We start from the raw sequence: 18,281 nt of genomic DNA, 5'->3' as shown, positions 1-18,281 counted from the left end.
GTGCAGCCTGCTGCCTCCTGGCTGAGGAGGAGGAGGGTTTTCCTGCTCTCTATTGAATCATCTTTTCCACTCCCTGCTCTGGAGGTGATTTGTGTTGGTGCCATCGGCTGCCGGGGCCTGAGGGCCAGGAGAGGGGGCACTGCAGGGCAGGAGCGGGGTGGTGGGCTGGGGGCACAGCAGGGTTGTGGGGTGGAGGGGTGGGGGGGGGTTGAAGTGTCAGCTTTGATATCCCACGCCGGAGCCCAAGTTGCGGGTAATGGAAACTTCTGGGCAGCTTTATTTATCGCCCCGCTCCAGTTACAATCCCAGCTCGCCTTCCCCATTGTCCGGAGGGAAATTCAAGCCTCAGCTGGTGTCTCCGGGGCTGTCCTTGAGGCGGGCTGGCCCGGGCACCAGGCGGGCAGCGGCGACGAGTGCCACCGTCCTCCTGGACAGGGTGACTGTAGGGCTCGGCTGTGGGAGCCCGGGCCCACCCAGCCCGGGACACCTTGGGAAGGGTTACAGCCAGAGGGTTCAAGGGGCTGGTTTGCCCGGTTGCCCCCGGGGATGGGCGGTGCTGGAGGCGGGGGAGCGGGGCGGGGGGCGGCTCTGCTCCGGCCCCACTGTGGGCAGGGGCTGTGGGCAGGGACACAGGCAGCAATGGCACCTGTGGCGGGCAGGGGGGCTGTAGCAGGCAGCCCTGGTGCTGCTCAGACTTGTTCATGTTAATTCGCCAGCCTGTAGCCTGGGGCAGTGCTGGACCCCAGTGAGGGTCTCAAGGTCCCCCCCAGTCCCTCTTGCCCAGCCAGTGAGGGACCCTCCTTTTGGCACCCGCTGTCTGCCCGCACTGACAACCCTCCCCAGCGAAGCCCTGAGCCCCGTGTCAAGGCCGCGGCTGATGGAGGGGTGCAAGACCCCGCTGCGAGCCGGGGGGTGATGGCAGGGGCTGGGTTCGTGGCCCCTCGCTCACCGCTGCGCTTTGCCAGGGCTTTGTGCTGCCGTGACTGATGCGGTGAAGCACCTTTCAGGAGCCCTCGCCCCGACACCCCCGGGAGGCGCTGGGGCAGCGACTGATGGAGGCAAAGCCTTCGCCTCTCCCGGCAGCCAACACAGCAGCCAGGGTGTGAAGGGGCCCCTGCTGCCCGTGGGGTGCCGATGGGGGGGGACATCAAGGGCTCAGCCCTGATTTGGGGTGCTGGGAAGCTGGTGGGATGCTGGCCGGGCCGATGAGCACCCAGCCCCTTCCCTGGGCTGGCAGTGGTGGTGCCAGGGCAGGGGCATCCCCCACACTGGCTCCCACCCTGGGGGGCTGGGGGTTCTCAGCCTCAGGGGCTCCCCTGGCTGCCACCAGAGGACTTTTTTCGGACAGATAAAAGGGCCATGACCTGGGGCAGGAGAGTCAATATTGGCTGCGGGACAGGCTCCGAAGTCCAGCCTGGGGAGCTGGGCACAGCACAGGGCAGGGGCAGCCCGGGGAGGGGGTACATGGCCCTGTCGCTGGTTCGGGGTACAGCCAGAGCCCCCCCGGGCTGCAGGCAGCCCCCGGTGCTGAGCCCTGAGCCAACTCGATGCACTTTGGGCTCGCACAGGGAGTTGGGTTGTGCGTGTGTCCCGGCTCGAGGACAGCCTGTCCTTGAGCTCCCTGGCACTTGCCGAGGCACCGGCTGCCTCTCGTGTGCTCCCCAGATAACGGGTCCCGCCGGGCCCCGCTATCGGCGGTGGTGGGGCCGCCGGCGCCCGATCCCCCCGGCTATCGGCCCTGCAGCCCGGCTGGCCCCGCTGCAGACACGGAGCGTGGCGCCCAGCCTGCCCCACAGCAGAGCTGCCCCACAGAAGGGCTCTGTGCCAGGGACACCCGTGCTCCCAACCTGTGCCAGGGGGGCTCAGCCTTCCTCCGTATTCCGCCACCCCGGGATCGTCCCACTATGTCCTGCTTGGAGCAGCCCAAAAGGGCACCAAACACCCATCTCCAGCGGGGTTGAGGTGGCAGCAAAAGTTCCTCTGCGAGGGGCCAGCAGGGCTCAGTGAGGCAGCCCCCTGGTCTGGGCACTGCTCCATGGGGGGCTGTGCCCACTGCCAGCAGGAGGAGTGACTGCAGGGGCTGAGCCACCAGGTGAGAGCTGGCTCAGGACACCCACCCCCAAGGTCTGGGTCCAGCTAAGCTGGAGAAGTTGAGCCCCCCAGTACCAGCTTGCAACAGCCCAGTGTCCCAGGCACTGGTGGAGTGGGGGGACAGATGTCAGATGTCACGCCCCCCAGGAGGCAGGATGCTTACTCCAGGTTTTGAGTAGCAGAAGGAAAGTCACGGTGCTCTGGGAATGTGCTGAAAGTCCCAATTTACTCAGACTGTTAATTGGTTAATATGAATGCTAAAGCCACGAGGAAGCCAAGGGGGGAATCAGGCTCAAGGCTCCTCACCCTCTGCACCCCATGGCCTCCTCCTGTAGCTGTGCTGGACCTTCAGAGCACACAGGTGCCCCCCGGCTGTGCCACGGGCCAGCCCCGGTGGGGTGGTGGGTGCAGCCAGTCTGGTGACCGTCCCCAGCCTGTGGTGCCAGCAGGGCCACGGCTGCCAGCCAGCCTGCCAGGCGTGGGGACAGCTATTTATAGCCCCTGCACAGGACACTAATGCCATGCAGGGGCTGCTATAAAAAGCAGGTCTCTGAAAAGGTCTCGGAGCAGATGCTGGTGTGAGGTCTCCATGCTGAGATCTGCAAATGTCCCAGCTTGAGTCACACTCTGATTCACCCAGGTCCTGTGGCATGTCCAGCAAGTCAAACCACCTCTTGTGGTGAGGAGATGAGGCTCCTGTGGGGAAAGCAGCATCTGTCCATCACCAAGAGCCTTTGAGCCCTCAAACCCATCAGGTTTCCTCTGCCCAGCTGGAGTGTTTCCAGCTCAGCTCCTAAGCCAGAAGGATGATGAAGACACTTGGGAAGCCACCGAGCCCGGCAGTGCAACACTGGCAGGAACACCAGCAGAGCTTCGGCCAAGGCACTTGTTTCAGATGCCAGGTTGTACATGGATGCTGGCTCCTTACCTCCCTGGCCCCTCTGGAGCTCAGTGTGTCAGAGCCCAGCATGTGTCCTGCAGGCTGCTGGAGACCAGGATGGTGGACTGGGGGGTTGTGCTCATAGAAACACAGCAGAACAGTCCTTGCTGCCCTCCCAGCCACAGCCAATGATGCTGCAGTTGCCAAACACGCACAAACAAGACAAGGGCAGCAGTTCTGAGAGCCAGGCAGGCAAGGCTGGGGTGAAAGAGCAGGCATTTCAGCTCTCCTGTCACCACCTTGTATTCCCTTTGGGAAAGCTACCCAGTGCCACCCTGCATGCTGTGGAAGGAGGACAAGTGTCATACTGGCAGCTGGAGACAGGGGACCCAACAGGGTAGCCAGCCTGAGGACTGCTCCCACACCCTAGGGACCAGCCCCTGGCTGGCAAGGAAAAGCACAGCCCCATCCCTCAGCTCTGGGGGAGGGACAACAAACAGGGCTGGCTCCATTTTTCCTCCAGAAGGCAGTGATATGATGTCTGATGGGAGCTCTGGGGAAGGCAGAGGTGAGGAGGACATCCCAGACAGTCCCACACCAACACAAGGCACCCCAAAAGGACTCACTGCAAGCTGCTTTTACAAACACAAGTACATAATGTTTATTTTTAAGTTTCCAATTTATTACAAGTACAGCCCTTAGCAGAAACCCCCTCCCTCCCAAATGACATTTATTTTTTAAAAACGTACAGTTCCAAAGGTTTCACTGTGTAGGACTTGCAGAAAATGCTCTTTATGAACAGGACAAAACAAAGCCTCTGGAGGGGACGTGCGAAATACAAACGTCAGTGCTATTCTGTGGGGCACAGAGCTGAGGCTGGGGAGAGGGGAAGAGGGGAGTGGCTGGAAACCTGCCTAGTCTGCAGCCATCAACAGTCCAGAACTGAAAAGAATACCTGTTAAAAAAAGAAAACCCCTAAAAGTTCACAAAACTAGGCCACATTTTTTAATCAATGATTCTTTCCTTCTAAAATGCAACGGCTGCTTTGGCTTTTCTCTTACAAAACCAGTACAGAGCAGCCGTGTGGCTGGTTTGTTCCAAATTATAGACTCCTATAATAAAAAGTTCAAGCCCTGATTGTATGATCAAAACCTGTCATGAAGGAGAGGAAGAGGTGATGAAAAAAACCTACCCTTTTCTTAGAGAAAAGTCAGTATCTCGGGTGGCAGGACCCCGTGCTGAGAATTGGCAGAGCAGCCTCCCAGCAGGATGGGGCTGGTGGGTCCTCACTGTGCTGGGGGAGGTGAGCTAGGGAAGGTATCACTGTGAAACGTGGTGAAAGCGTGGCTAGAGAGGGACTGGGAGACCCCCTAACAAGTCCCCTGGTGTAACTCCAGCTACTGGTAGGAAAATTACTTTTAAGAGGAGGGGGGAAATACAAAGCAAACATGATTTCATATAAACTGTACATGTGCCAAAGCAAGACAACGGTATCTTACAGGTGTTCTTTGTACAAGATCACAGCTAGAAACAAGCCACTTTTAACTAGAAAATTTATGTTAGAAGTTACACAGAACATGTTTCTGCTGCTCCACTTGCCCTGGAGCTCCCTGCAGGGCGTGCAGAAAACCACGCTCTCTGGGACGCTGGTGGCACTCGGTTCATCCAAAGGGCTACATGATGGTGTACTGCTGGAGGGGAGCTGGGAAGCCAACTGCCTCCTCTCTGCTGTGTACGTGTGAAGAGCTGAGCTCAGAAGAACCCTTGTTGGAGCACAACCTCCAGAGATGGCTCCCCAAGAAGAGACGGGAAAAGCAAGAGCACCTCGAGGCCAATTGTGTTAGGATGCTGGTGAAGGCTGTATCTCCATAAATGTAAGTGCTCGCTCACCCTATGCAGCCCTTCATCGGGGGCTCCAAATTAACACCATATAAATATATACATACAAGAACTAGCATCCCATTGGTCTGATCACACCCAGTCCTTCCGTAAAGCAACATGATCCCTCCCTGCCCCAGCTCCAGGCTGGTTTCACATCACAGGCAGCAGCCAGCCAGGTCCCACCACGCTCCGGCGCTGGCTGCTCGCCGAGGGGAGGAAGAGGCTCATCCTGAGGAAGCCAACAGTGCCTGAGCTGGAGTAGGCTTTGTGCTCCCCTGCCCAGCCAGGCTTTGGCCAGGCCTTTTCCTTGCCCTCCAACCTTCCTATTCTAGCAGGACAGACTTGTTCAGAGCTCTGAGGCTTTTGCAGGAAGTCACCTCTGCTCACTCAGTGGATGACCAAATACTTGAGGAAATTGTAGAAAAATTAAAACTAGGATGGGCCAAAGGGAAGGCTGGATTAATTGAGAAGTGCCTGCTGCTTCCCAGCTCCCTCCAGACAACCCATCCAGCTGCCCTGCGGCACCAGACGGCCTGCTCCAGCTCTGGCTCTCCCCCAGTCTCCCTATCCCTCATTTCTTCCTTTTCCGCCCCCGGGAATGTTCAAGGGGCTCTGACTCACTGTCCCCTTCCTGCTCCTCCAGTCCCTGGCACCTGGCAGAGAGCTTCCTGCGTTTCCTGCGTGCATACGTGTGGCCAGGCAGGTGTTTGTGCACCATGTCAATCAAACATTGTTCTGTCTTCTCCAGGCAGGACAGTACGTGACTCCCGTTCTGGTTGTAGCACTCGGCGTTGGAGAACACCTGCTTGATATCGGAGAGGAACTCCTGCACCGAGCGGTAATTGCCACAAGAGCACTTGCTCTGCATAGTCTGGAAGTCCATAGGGTTGCTGATGACCTCAAAGTAATCTTCAGCTTCCTCCGTGGTCACTGGCTCCCTGCCGAATGAAGAGCCACAAAGACAGGAGGAAAATGACTGCCACGGGCAGAGCAGGGTGGCAGAGGAGCCAGAACCCCCCCTTTGCTCCAGCAGCAGCCCCGACCTGCCCCCCAGCACCTCCATAGCACCCTGACAGGAAGGACAGCAGCTGGCCCTTCTGCCCAGAGCTGCTCCAGCCATGAGGACCAGCACGTGGCAGGGACCTTCTCTCCATCAGAGAGCACCCTGAAAATCCTGGGAGCTGCAGAAAGCAGCCACCCCAGCCTCCCCCCCTCTGTCACACCACCTGGGAAGGCCCCACGCCTTCAGGCCAGCAGAGAACCGAGCAGGCGGTGGTTTCTTCTGGAGCAGCCTCACTCCCTTTTCCTCCCAAGCACAACTTGCTATTGAAAGCCTGCTCTGGCAGGACTGGGGCCTGGCCCACCCACACCTGCACCCTGCCTGCAGACAGTCCTGCGCCCTCACCTGAAGGGCCAGCTAAAGCGGTACTTGATCAGCTTGCTGAGGATTTCCTCACACTTCTGCAACTCGAGGCTTTGGCGACGTGCCGTCTTCTTCGTTTGAAGGACCTGCCCACACAAAGGATGCTGTTAAAAGGAGGGAACCACCACGAGCTTTAGGGCTCAGCAAACACTTTTGAGGCCAAAGAAGCTGGTTCTTAGTGGAGCTTTTCTCTTTTCAATCCTCTCGCTTATGAGCTAGGGTGTCAATGGTCAGGGATATGTAGCACTGCTGTAGGAACAAAGTTCAAGTCTTTCAAATGCAGCCATCTTCCACAAAATCAAGAGGCAAACTGCAAAACTGCTCTGCTGCAGGACTTTTGATGGCAACAGCCAAGACATGCAGAGGCAGCTTGAGTTACAGAACAGGAGTCCCATCCAGAAGCTCTGGGGGAATAGCTCACAAGCAGCCTGTCTCTTCCTGCAGGGGCAGCAAGATAGTTTCAAAGACAACAAGGTCAAAACAAGCAGCCAAAGAATAAACGACAGCAAATGGAGAGTGTGAATTCCCTCTCTGAGCCCCTGGCAGACAGCGCAGGAGACGCAGAGGGAGAAAGCCCTTGTGTGCTGTCCTGACACTGCAGAGCCTGCCATACCACAGAGCAGCTGATGCCTCAGGCACTGCTGCCCCACACACAGGCTGCACACAAGGTCAGGCACAGCGCAGGGACATCCCCTCGGCTCTGAGCACACAGCTCCCCAGGCACTGCTGCTTAGAGGACCTCAGGTGACAGGAAGGCTCCACAACTCAGGGCACTAGTCCTGAGCCAGCTTCAGTCTCTTCCCAGTAGAGGGAAGACCCCTGGCAGAGTCTTCTTCTCCAGGACAGTGATTTGTCAGCAACCCAGTAAGCTTTTTCTCCACTTGAACATTCTTCTAAGCTGGCCATGGCAGCCCATGTTGGGCTCACTGCTTTGGTTGCTCCCCCAGCCTGTAACACAAACCAGCTAAAAGGGCACTGTAGATCCACCACCCCACCAACACCCTGTGCAAGAAGCAGCGAGCCCAAAGACCTGCTCAAGAGTGACAGGATTCAGCAGCACTCCTGAGGCTGGCCAGTGGACAGCTGGCAGATCTAGCAGGGGCCCGTGACATGGCCCACAGGGCTGGAGTATCCTCACATATCCTGTGGTGTGTCTTTCCCAGGACAAACAGCACAGCACACTGCAGCTCCACCCTGCCTCGCATGCACGCACACACACAAGATTGCTCTGTTCAGGAGCATAAGGTTTTATTCTTTAAATGTCAAGTGAAACCTAAAGCAGCCAAATTATGTCCTGGAGGTTGGGGAGTGACCATACGGACGACAACTGTCAGAAAACGGCCAAGGCTGGGGAGCAAGGGTCCAACATTGCTGGCATTCTCTGACCATCCAGGACCCCCGCAGTCCCCCACCTCTCTGCAGAGACATATGGGTACTATTTAAAACCCTTTAACAAGCTGCAGGCTGCCTGCTACTCAAGGGGGACAATGTGTGAAAGCGGCTGGGGAAGGATGCCTGGCATATCTGTGCTCCGTGTACCAGGCCCTTCAGGATGTGCCTCCTTTGTTAACCCATCCCCAGCCCAGCTGGGTCTCACAATATGATTTCTTTGGGAAGGGGAGGAAGTGTGACACCTGTTTGGTTTATAACTCCTGATGTGAGCAGGCTCCAGGGAGCAATTTGGCTCTTACCAGCTCATCAATGTCAGCGCCGTTGACAGGTGCAGCCTGCGGCCGGGGTCCCCTGGCAGGGTGCAGAGACTGCTTCTTTCTTCGGTGCCTCCCCTGCCTCAAGGAGTACATGGCTGTGCTCTGCTTGCCTTGGGCTGCCTTTCTGGGTCTCACTGAAAGACAGAAGCCATGGGCTTAGAGAAGGGGGTTAACCTGGAATCAAAGCTCACAAGCCCTTTGCCCAGCCACAGACCCCAGGCCGAGCCTGAAGCAGGGCATGAAGGAGCTAGACACTCCTCCTCAGCACATGCGGGTGTCAAGAGACACACAAGTCATCATCTCCTGTCTGAAAAGAGGTCACTGCTGTTGTCTGGCAACAGCTAAAGGACAGTAACACACACCAGGCAGGTCCTTGAGCCAGATCTCCCTGTGCCAGTGAGGCTCACCCAGGGATGCAGCATCAAGGACCCAGACCCTGATGCACAGAGACCTGAGGGAGGGCAGAGCAGGTATCACAGGGACAGACACTTGACTCAAACAGAACTGCAACATCACTTCTGAAAGCACCAGGAGCACAGACCTGCTGTCTCCTTGGATTCCTGCTGCCTCCTTGCTCCTCCTTGCTTTGGGAGTGGGTGCTCTTCCAAGCATTTCCCAAGTGGCCCACACAGTGGCACAGGCCAGTTGCTAAGTTGTCCAGTTCCCCCTCCTCTCCCCCCTGCAGAAAGTGAACTGTGTGCAGGGCAGTGTCGAGTTACTGCAGCCGGGAGCTGCTCCACATGCTGCCAGTGGGAAACAAAGGGATTTTATTCCCCAAGATAGGGGCTGCTGCATTACATCCCAAGGAAAGGCGCTGGCCTGTTTGTTGCCCTGTCTGTCAGAGCTCCAGGCTGATGGAAATGCAAGTGTGCTGATGCCCTCCCTTGTCTTAAGTTTCTCCCATGACCCCTCTGGATCAGGAGAACGTGTTGGTCGTCTTCCCCAGCCAAGCTCCTTCCACCTGGTCACAAGCGCTCTGAGTGAGCTGTATCCACTGCACTGCAGCACTTCATCTGCAGCCTCTAATCCAGCCCTGTCCAATAAATCATCTTGCCAGGCCCCCAGCACGAGGAGCGTGTGTCGGGGCAGTGGGACGTCCGCCTGCTGTCACTCTGCTGGTGTGTCAAGCGTGTGGCACGTGTTAAATGTCTGACAATCCAACATTCTAGGTTATATCCCTCAGGATAAACGCCACGAGGATTAATGGGGACTTCTCTATTAAAACAAAAGTTTTCCACTGTGACCTTTACATGTTAATGCTCTTTAAAACCAGGGGTTGCATTTAGCGCTTTATTTTTAGTAATAAAAAAACCCCTCTTTTGCTATTGTTTGGAAACCTTGGCTCAGCTCCTGACTTGGCCACGCAACACAGGCTGAACACACTCCAAGTGTGGACATGGATACACTGCAGAACAACAAGCAGTGTACATAGCCAGGGTATCAGTGAACGTCCCTGAAACCAGAATAAAGCAGGGAATCAAGACCGATAGACCTGGGTGGAAACCCTTGAAAGAACACAGGATAATCCTCTGGGTCTCTGGATTCTACCACCTGTCCTGGTCTGAAGTTAATTTTATGTCAGTCAAGGGCATTTTGACAGAAAGCAAATGCTGGCAACGTGCCATTCCAAGATTGATCTTTTTAGTGCATCAAGTTGCCCAAATGAGACTCAGTCAAATTCCTTGAAAAACAAAGTGGATACACACACTAAGAAGAGGTGAAGTGGTGAAGCAGTCATTGAAGGGTCTATAAAATGCTCTTTTATTCCACTCAGCTGCCCAGGAATGAACCAGTTACACATCCCAAGTAGTCTGTGTGCAACCTAAGGGTGCTGGCATTCCAGGCCACACTACACCTTGAGTACTGTGCCTTCCCACAGGAATGGGCTCATCCTACTATCTGAAAATGCTTCCTTGCCAAGTACCTAGAAATCCTGCACTTACGACATTATGAGCTGTTGGGAAGGGAAAAAACAAGGAGAGGGGGTTGTGGTTAGAGCTCCACAAGCATCTATTAACAGTACCCAGTCTACCAACAAACCTGCAGGCACAGAGACTGCCAGCACCAGGAACTGATGATGCTGCTGGCTCCCCCTGCCCTGCTGCAGCCCCTGCTGGCCACCTGGCAGCAATCTTACTGGTCCCAGCAGTGTCCCTGAGGAAGCGACTGGACAGTGAAGAAGAGCTCTCAGCAGTTTCCATCTTTGCTGGAGCTGACCCTGTTTCTAAGGGACCAGGGTTCACTCCAGCTCCCCAGGCAATGTACAGCCCAACCCTGTGACCCCTCCCACTGTTTCCACGTAAGAACCTGCCCTGTGTGAGAAAAAGCACAAGTCCCACATAGGATCAATACTCTGGATACTGAAGGCAGAGTTTTTGTGTTTTCTGTTAGTTTCTTGCATGGTCAAAGGCTTACATTTCAGTCCAGCAACTTCATAATCTTCTTCCTCCTCCTCCTCTTCTTCCTCAGCATCTGGTTCATCAGAAGCTTCCTCACCTTCTTCACCTTCATCTTCAGCAGAATCCTCTGTATAGTTCCTAGAGCAAGGCAGGGAAACACATCTGTTGTACCAGAGCCTGGCACCAGAGGCCTTGGGCCCTCTGAACTGTTTGCTGACAGGGAAACCCAGCTCACTGTAAAACCAACACCCTGTCTCAGACTGAAGCAGTCTCCTATATATATGAGAGTATCAAGTTGTAGCTACAGCTAAAAGGGCACTATGGTCTGAACACCTGGGCTGAAAATCCCATCAGCTGAATCTCTGTATTTTTTGCTGTTTTAGGCACCTTGACCCCATGATAATGGATTTAAAGACTCTGATTGCTGTGCAACTGCTCCTCCCCAAGAGGATGTGCTGCTGTTTCACCCAGGTCTGCAGGCCTGGTCTAAGGAGTTTCAGAAGGGGGGGCTTTTCTGTTTCTGCTGGAATATCTTCCCATTATCTCCTTCCACTATCAAGCCAGTTGCATGTGCACTAGAGGAAACAGACCTTGTTTAGCATTATTCACAGATAAGCTGGTATTTGTTACTGAGAAGAGCATCAGGTTTCCCAACTGCTGATGTCAGAAGCCAGAGACTTCCCTCCCAGGACAGCTCTGACTTCCCCTATGTGTCTGCTAAAGCATTCCAACTGTTACAAAAGCAGGAAAACAAACCAGAATGAATAGGCAAAAGGGGACAAAGGCAAAGCTTTCGTGGGAGTCTCAATCCTCTGAGAAAGAGGATCTTGAGCAGTAAAAAGAATAAGCTCCCACAGTACAGAGGGGGTAAAAGTGATCCCAGGCTGACATTTTTTCCTGCCTCAGCTAGGCAGACAAGAGCAGAAGGCAGGTACCATCAGGTGTTACCCCACCTGATGGCTCTTCTCCAGGAGCTGAGCAGCTTGCAGGGGACCATGCCACATCAAAGTAACTGATCTCAGGCTAGAGCAGCTGCACTGAAGCCCTGTCATTTTTGTACAAGCCTGATGAACTCTTAAACGGTGCCCAGGGAGTAAGTAATACTTTTAAGGCCATACACCATCTGCATGTTACAAGCTAGAGCACCTCTTATTGTGCTGCTGCTCTGCAAGGGAGAGTCTGTTGAGTGCTTGTGGTTCAGATGCCATTTGATAGCTTCACCTCCCCAACAAGCAGGCAGATGCAGCACAGAGTCACCATCAGCAAGAGGACATACATTGTCAGCAGGGAAACACATCTTGTCTACATTTAACTCCCAGCTTGCAACTCAAAAAACAACTCAACCTCTTGCTGTCACAAGGTAACTACTAATTTCTTCTGCAGAGAACTTTGATTCCTCCTCAAATCATCTTTCCTCTGTAGCCCTGTAAGGGCTCCTGCCTTGTTAAGGTTTACCAGGCCCAGAAAACCATCCCAGTGACATTTTGCAGCCTGATTTTTAGTAGTACAGTAGGGGCTGAGCTGCAGCCTGGAGTAACGTGAGCTCTAACTTGCCAAGAACTCACCAGTAACAGCCCAAAGTACCACAGAGCTGCAGTGCTACCAACTACACTCCCATGAAAAAGCAACACACCTAGCTGATTTTGGTGGATGTCTTGTGCATGTTTTCACTGCCAAACATCAGTTATTTATTAAAACTCCTGAAGTTGTCATGGGCCAGTACAGCACAGGTGTGTTGAAGTTGCAGCCTGAAAAAATTGCTCTTCTATTGTGCCAGTGCCCTGGAGTCAGCAAGGCTGTTTCAAACCTTTCAAAGGGGCTCTGTTCTGGTCGTCTTGTGAAAGCCCAGCTAGAACTGGTGATGCTGAGGAGAGGAGGATCACTCACCTGCCCCGGGAGCTACGCCTGGCAGTAGAAGGCTGACACGCTGGGCACTGCCACTCCCCATCGGGGATCTCATAGAGCGCCGGTCTCAGACAGAAGAGGTGGAAGGCTTTGTTACACTCATCACACAGGATCAGCTTGTCATCCTCACCTAGGAGAGTGCAACTCACTTGTAAGGAGTGCCACAGCCCTGCTCAACCTGAGAAGGAGAAGCTGCTGCCGTGCTGGATGTCAGGACAGAGCAAGAGAAAGGTGCAAAGTCCCCTCTGTTGGCAGGGACCCTTCCTGCTTGGTCCCATCACTGCAGCATTTCAAACCAGACAGAACGATGCAAAGTTCCTTGCCCTGCAAAGATTTCATTTGAGGCAAAGGTAGAAACCTGCCAAATAGGTTACACTCAGACTAAACCTTAAGCTAAACACAGGGAAAGATAAACTTGCTGTAAAGATGCCCAAGAGCCCAGGAAGAAACTATAAACGCAGCTCTTCTTATTCTAGCCTCAGTCTGGACAACCTGCACAACTCCTTCTTCTGAAGAAAGTTCTTCTCAGTTCTACTGAAGGTAACAAGCCTACACAGAAAATCAGTATGCAGCAGAACTACTCTCTCTGTACTTCTCACTGATGTAGGGAAATGGGGAGACACTCCTGAGCCAGCTACTTCATTTAATGAAGAGGAAAAAAAGGAAGTGCAGAGAGCTTGCCAACATGTCCTTAATGTCCCAGTTCCTAAATTCTGTGAAACTATAATCTGTCAGTCTCAGGTGAGCTCCCTCTTACATCTACCTAGAGAAACCCCTCTCAACAGCAAACAGGACAGTTTTGGTGTTGGTTTGGAATATCCCCAAGGCTCCACAGTGCAGGAGGATGTTGCACCTATTCAGCCTGTCTTTCTTTGAAGAGGTGGATGGCCTAGCTTTTTGGTAAACAAAAGTGGCCCAGCACTCCCCCAGAGGTCTGTCTGCCCTCATTTCCCACTAGTGTTTCAGCAAATAGTGAGACAAAAAGCACATGATCAGGCAGAATGTGCTACCAAGCTCTTTCCTCCAGGCTTCCATCCAAAAGGAGAGGTTATGGCAGAACAAGTACTAGCGCTCCATCACTGGTGACACCCCTTCTGTTCCTCTCTCTGCCTGCAAGACTCTAAAGCCCTTCACTCTACAGTGTGTACAGAGAAGGTAACCCTTTGTCACCTATTTGGTTACTTCCCCACCCTTACCAGTGGGTAAGGTTTCCAGCTCAAGCAGTTCTACTCCCACTCTAGCCTCAAAGTAGGATCGTTCCACCTCATTCTCCCCCGTTGGGCTACAAAGGATAATAACCTTCCCAACCTCTCCTTGCTCCTTCCTTCTGTGAAGGATGGGATTAATTGAAATGGCTCAGAGACCCAAAGACCATTCCAACTCAAAAATGGATCCAGGGAATGGACAGTGGCACGAGTGTTCCCAGAAAGATTTGTTGATTACTTTTGTCCAAGTGCCCTAAATATCCAGGGGAGAGCAGCTTTGCAATGTTCTGCAAGACTGTGTTCTAGCTGCACAGGAATGGTTTATTGAAGTCAGGGTCAAATGCTTCTGTGAGATCCATGCTCCTGATTGTGAATCCTAACTCAAAATACAGCCAAAGACAAGAAACAACAGACTACAAGGGCATGTTGCCTAAGCAGGTCACAGAGAGGCACCAACATCCGAGGGTTCTGCCAGCAGGGGCAGGAATTCATACCTTTCTTGCGACACACTTTGCATCTGGCATTCTCTGCTGACATGTCCCACTTGATACAGGCATCCAGCATCCCCAGCAGCACGTGCATACGGGAGAAGGTCTGGGCCTCACGGATTGCTGTCTTCCACTTCTCTGTGGCTGAAGCAACCTGCAGACAGACCTAACAACTTACAACGAGGCACACAGACACAGCTCGCTACAGTCTGAAGATGTTTTTATATCATTTAGCTGGGGCCCTTAGTAACCAAAGCTCAACTCTGTATTTCTTTCCTTCCATTCAGCCTCAGCAGTCCTATTTGTGGTTTGTCCATGACCAGCCTCACTGGATCAGTTTGTTCATAACAGTAGAGCCCTTCTGCGTTTCACAGCCAGGCTGAAACAACCTATGTGAACTCCACTAAATTCTTGCTCTGAAAGTCTAGCCCAAATAATCATCAGGCTAAAAAAAATAAAAGGCAGAAATCTAGCACTGTAAAATGCAGGATGAAAGCTGGGAGGCAGCTGGCAACACCACCTGAGCATGGCAGATGGGAACAACCTGTGCTGCCCTCCAGTGGGTTCTGCAGAGACACTCGAGACCATCAGCAAGACCCACCACATGCTTGGTCCTCCTGGTCCTCTGAGCTGCTCAGCTGGCACTGGGGAGTATGACATCAGTCACAATCACATCTGACAGGCAAAGCATTTGGAGCCCCAAATATGAAAGCAGCTGCTTTCCTGAGACAAGATGACCTCAGTGCATGTGAAATCCCAGAATTAGCTGCAAGTGAGGATGGAAGGATTGCACCAAGGCAACTGCTGGAGTCTGCAGGCAGCAACACACATGCCAACCTCAAACTCAGCTCTGGAGGTTCAGAAACTACGTTGGGTAAATCGGAAATGCACCAGAACAGAGAAGTAATCCAGAGCTACTGCATGTTCAACTCCAGTGTTAATCCTTTGCTTTACAACAATGAGGTGATGGCCTAGACATGACAGGGACATAATAGGACTCAAGTGAATGTTCTTCTACCCCAGGAGAATGAAAAAACAAACAGTGAAGTGTCAGATGGGAAAATCTAAACTCTGCAGCTGACAGCAATTTGGGAGCCAAACAAAACCCAGGATTTTTGCAGAGTTGCACATTCTCCTCCCACTGAATTTGAGGAAGCACAGCATATATTAGGTGCTTGGAAAAACACACAAACTGTTCTCAAATGCCAACATCCTTACTGCCATGGCTGGTGTGGAACCTGGAGCCCATGACATTGAAGACAAACGGAAACCTGCAGAGCCCACTGCGGCAGATTACACAGTCTGTGCTATTTCTTTGCAGAACATTGTTGAGGTGCTTCACACACTGTGTAATTGATTTTCCAAGTAACTGTTCCATGGGTTGTGCTGTTAACATACTGGGTAACTGCTGGGCCAAGATAAATCTGCAAAAGCTGTTGGCAAGTTTTGCTCAGAATCTTCTCCCCAGGCCTGTGGAATTTAACAGATTTTTAGCCTTGCTTCCCAAGTATCATGAGACTATGGCATTCTAGCAGGACCATTACCAAGGGAGTTCACACTGCCAACGAGACAGAACAGGAGATTGAAAGAAGTTATTTAAATACCCTCCTGACTGGAGAGGAGCAATCTACCAGGGAAAACAAAACAAAAACACTCAAGAAGTCCTCAGTCATATTTCAACTTCAGAGTGGCAGAAATCTCTTGCTGTGGTAAAAGGGGACAAACTTCCAGCTAGAAAAGCTCTTATCTGGTATCCTGAGATGACAGAATTCCCTCTGAACAGCTGACAATACTTCCTTGGTTGTGAAGATGCTCTTTGAGGTATTGTCTGCAGGTGAAGATCGAACACTCTGTCCTTTTCCCTTGCAAACAGCAGGGCTGGAGCACCTACCCATGCTCTTCACTATGCTCAGGCAATTGTGCTGCAGTGTCACACATTCCCTGTCCTATTCTGGGATAGTTCAGTGTGCTGTTGCCACTGGAAATGGGAACATTTGCACAGACACAGAGGCACAAGACTGGTTTTCAGCCACAACCATAAGCTGGGTCTACAGTGCAATCCTTTGCCACTCAGCAGTGTGATCTCTGTGCAGCTGAGCCAGCAAGAACTCTTACTATAGACAATTATGTCAGCAAACGGGTGCCTGTTAAGCCATAACTTGTTTCTCACAGGAGAAATGAGACACAACCATACCACAGGACTACAATTTCACTCTTATAGTCTGCAAGTACATGAAATGTGTTTTTTCCAGTACAGCTGTGCTGTATTTTACCTGCTATGTCCTTTCACTGCAGTTCTGGCTCTAAAAGACTTTGTAATTCTTGGCCTATGCAGCAGATTTGTCTTTAAAAGCTTAACAGTCAGGTTTATCAGGTAACTACATAAGATCTGGGCTGCTCTTTGAAGGTCATCTATAAAGGTCTTCTGCTTTGGCAAAAATAATGTTCATTCCAGATAAACTGAGGCAGCCTCCCTTTGCCCCAACCAAAACCCAAAGCCAAACAAACCATCAAACAACTCCAAGAACCCAACAAAAATGCTGAACATTGCCTGTACCACCACAAATGTCTAGAAAAACTGAGTCAGAGAAAGAAAGCACTACAGAAATAAATGCTCCAGAAACATGGGCACAACAAAAAAGCCAGTGCTCTGGAGGGAGACCTGCACCATCACACACTCAGCCTGGCAACCCTGCAATATGTGAGCTGAGCTTATGATTACAAGCCCAACAACATTCGGAAACCCTGCTGTTCCCACTGGCTCAGAGGAGAAAGGACAAATGGGCATATTTCAGTTGCACAAAACACTTGGTCTAACCAGACTGCTGAAGCTGGAAGTTCTGCAATTGCCAGAAGGAAGCAGTTCCCCAAGCCTGGCCTGGCTCTGGAACCACAGTGGAAGTGAGAGCAATGCTAAGGCAGAATGGAGACACTAACTAAACATTCATGATCAAAGTGGCTTCATTTTTAGGCAAGTAAAAGCTTAGGCTTGAAATGTCTCTCCTACAGCTTTAGCAACAGTAGTTAAGAACTGAAGAGCAAAGCTCATGCTGTTGAGTGTAGTGCAGATAGTGTATTAAATGTGATCCTATCCTGAAGACATGGCCTCCAGGTACAAGCCTATGGTTACAGCTGTAAGACACACAAGAGTAAGGCATGATCTGGTGTTGCTGTAGATACAGGAAACGTGATGATCCAGATCTTTTTTGCCCCAGGCTTCAATGATTTTGACAGTTCTGTGTTCTGCTGACAGCCTTTAGGATAAAATAGCCTTTCATTCCCTTTGCACTACAGACTGGAAGTTTCAAAGTTAGCAAAGTCTAAATACTTCAGGACAACTGAGGAACATGACAATTTCTAGTGCTTAGTCAAATATATTGTTAACATGGCAGTGCCACAGCAGAGCAAAACTTGGTGTTCAAACATACACTGACAGGAGCTTTAAAAAAACCACACAAACAAAGAACCAAACACACCACACCCAAGCACCAGACAAGCGTGGAATATATCTTGTTAAAGTTGGGAATTTCAAATGCTTCTGTTGATCTAATTCTCATCTTGCTACTTCTGCTGAAGTCAGTGATCAATCAGGGCAGAGCACTTTGAAGGGAGCAGTGGGCAAAGTCTTGCCATGGGTCACTAATGTCCCATTCAACTCAGTGCACTGAAACTACCCAAGCCCCAGTAGCCCTTGCAGGATGCAACACTGGTAAAGCTCAACTGCCTGTAGGAACCCATCAAAGCCCCCACAGCTCTTCTCCATCCCTTCTGAGCCTTGATTTGGAAGGTTATGGGTTTACCCTCACAATACCACTTTTGTACTGCAGGCTCATGTGGCTTGTTTGCCCAGGTGTCCAGACAAACTGTGTGCAACCCACCTCTTCCATAGGTGTCTCCATGCATATGATGATTTGTGTCCCTTCTTGCACAACACTAATATTTACCTGAACCTGACCTCACAGTCACGAAAACCTCACCATGTCTCTCCTCCTCTTTATGGATCAAAGGCATTAAGACACCATCAGTCCTCTCTGATGCATAAAACTCCTGTTAAGTACTCTAAAAATGCTTCCTAATATGCTTTTATTCAAGCACCCAGCTTGTGTGAGGAACTGTATGAAGGAAGTAAAATATTTTACTTCACCCATTTCCTGTTCACACTGAGAAAATTATCTGTAATTCCTCAATAGGATTTTCATACCTTTACTCTTCAAAATAAACAGTGAACACTTGGCCACATAAATGCCAAACTGACTGCACTCCAAACTTGGAATAAGGAGAAGCTGCTCAGGATTTAGTA

General features: G+C 51.8%; 1 protein-coding gene across 3 annotated transcripts in view; it reads right to left on the bottom strand.

The window, feature by feature from the left end:
* Positions 1–3,607: 3,607 nt before the first annotated feature.
* The window catches only part of BAZ1B (bromodomain adjacent to zinc finger domain 1B), a 51,657-nt gene continuing 36,983 nt past the window's right edge, over positions 3,608–18,281 (bottom strand). For 2 of the 3 annotated variants that reach the window (XM_051635320.1, XM_051635319.1), the window contains 6 exons: positions 13,988–14,135; positions 12,271–12,418; positions 10,400–10,521; positions 7,967–8,118; positions 6,258–6,361; positions 3,608–5,790 (listed from right to left, as the gene is read on the bottom strand). In XM_051635320.1, coding sequence (XP_051491280.1) covers positions 5,424–5,790; positions 6,258–6,361; positions 7,967–8,118; positions 10,400–10,521; positions 12,271–12,418; positions 13,988–14,135 — 1,041 coding nt within the window. In that variant the 3' untranslated portion in view covers positions 3,608–5,423. Of the gene's footprint in view, positions 5,791–6,257; positions 6,362–7,966; positions 8,119–10,399; positions 10,522–12,270; positions 12,419–13,987; positions 14,136–18,281 lie in introns of those variants that run through there. The other variant, XM_051635321.1, reaches the window with a different exon arrangement.

The sequence above is a fragment of the Apus apus genome, chromosome 18 (assembly GCF_020740795.1).
Source record: "Apus apus isolate bApuApu2 chromosome 18, bApuApu2.pri.cur, whole genome shotgun sequence".
Lineage (NCBI taxonomy): Eukaryota > Metazoa > Chordata > Aves > Apodiformes > Apodidae > Apus > Apus apus.
Note: the sequence above shows the minus strand (reverse complement) of the source record. Positions and strands in the feature narration are given on the sequence as shown.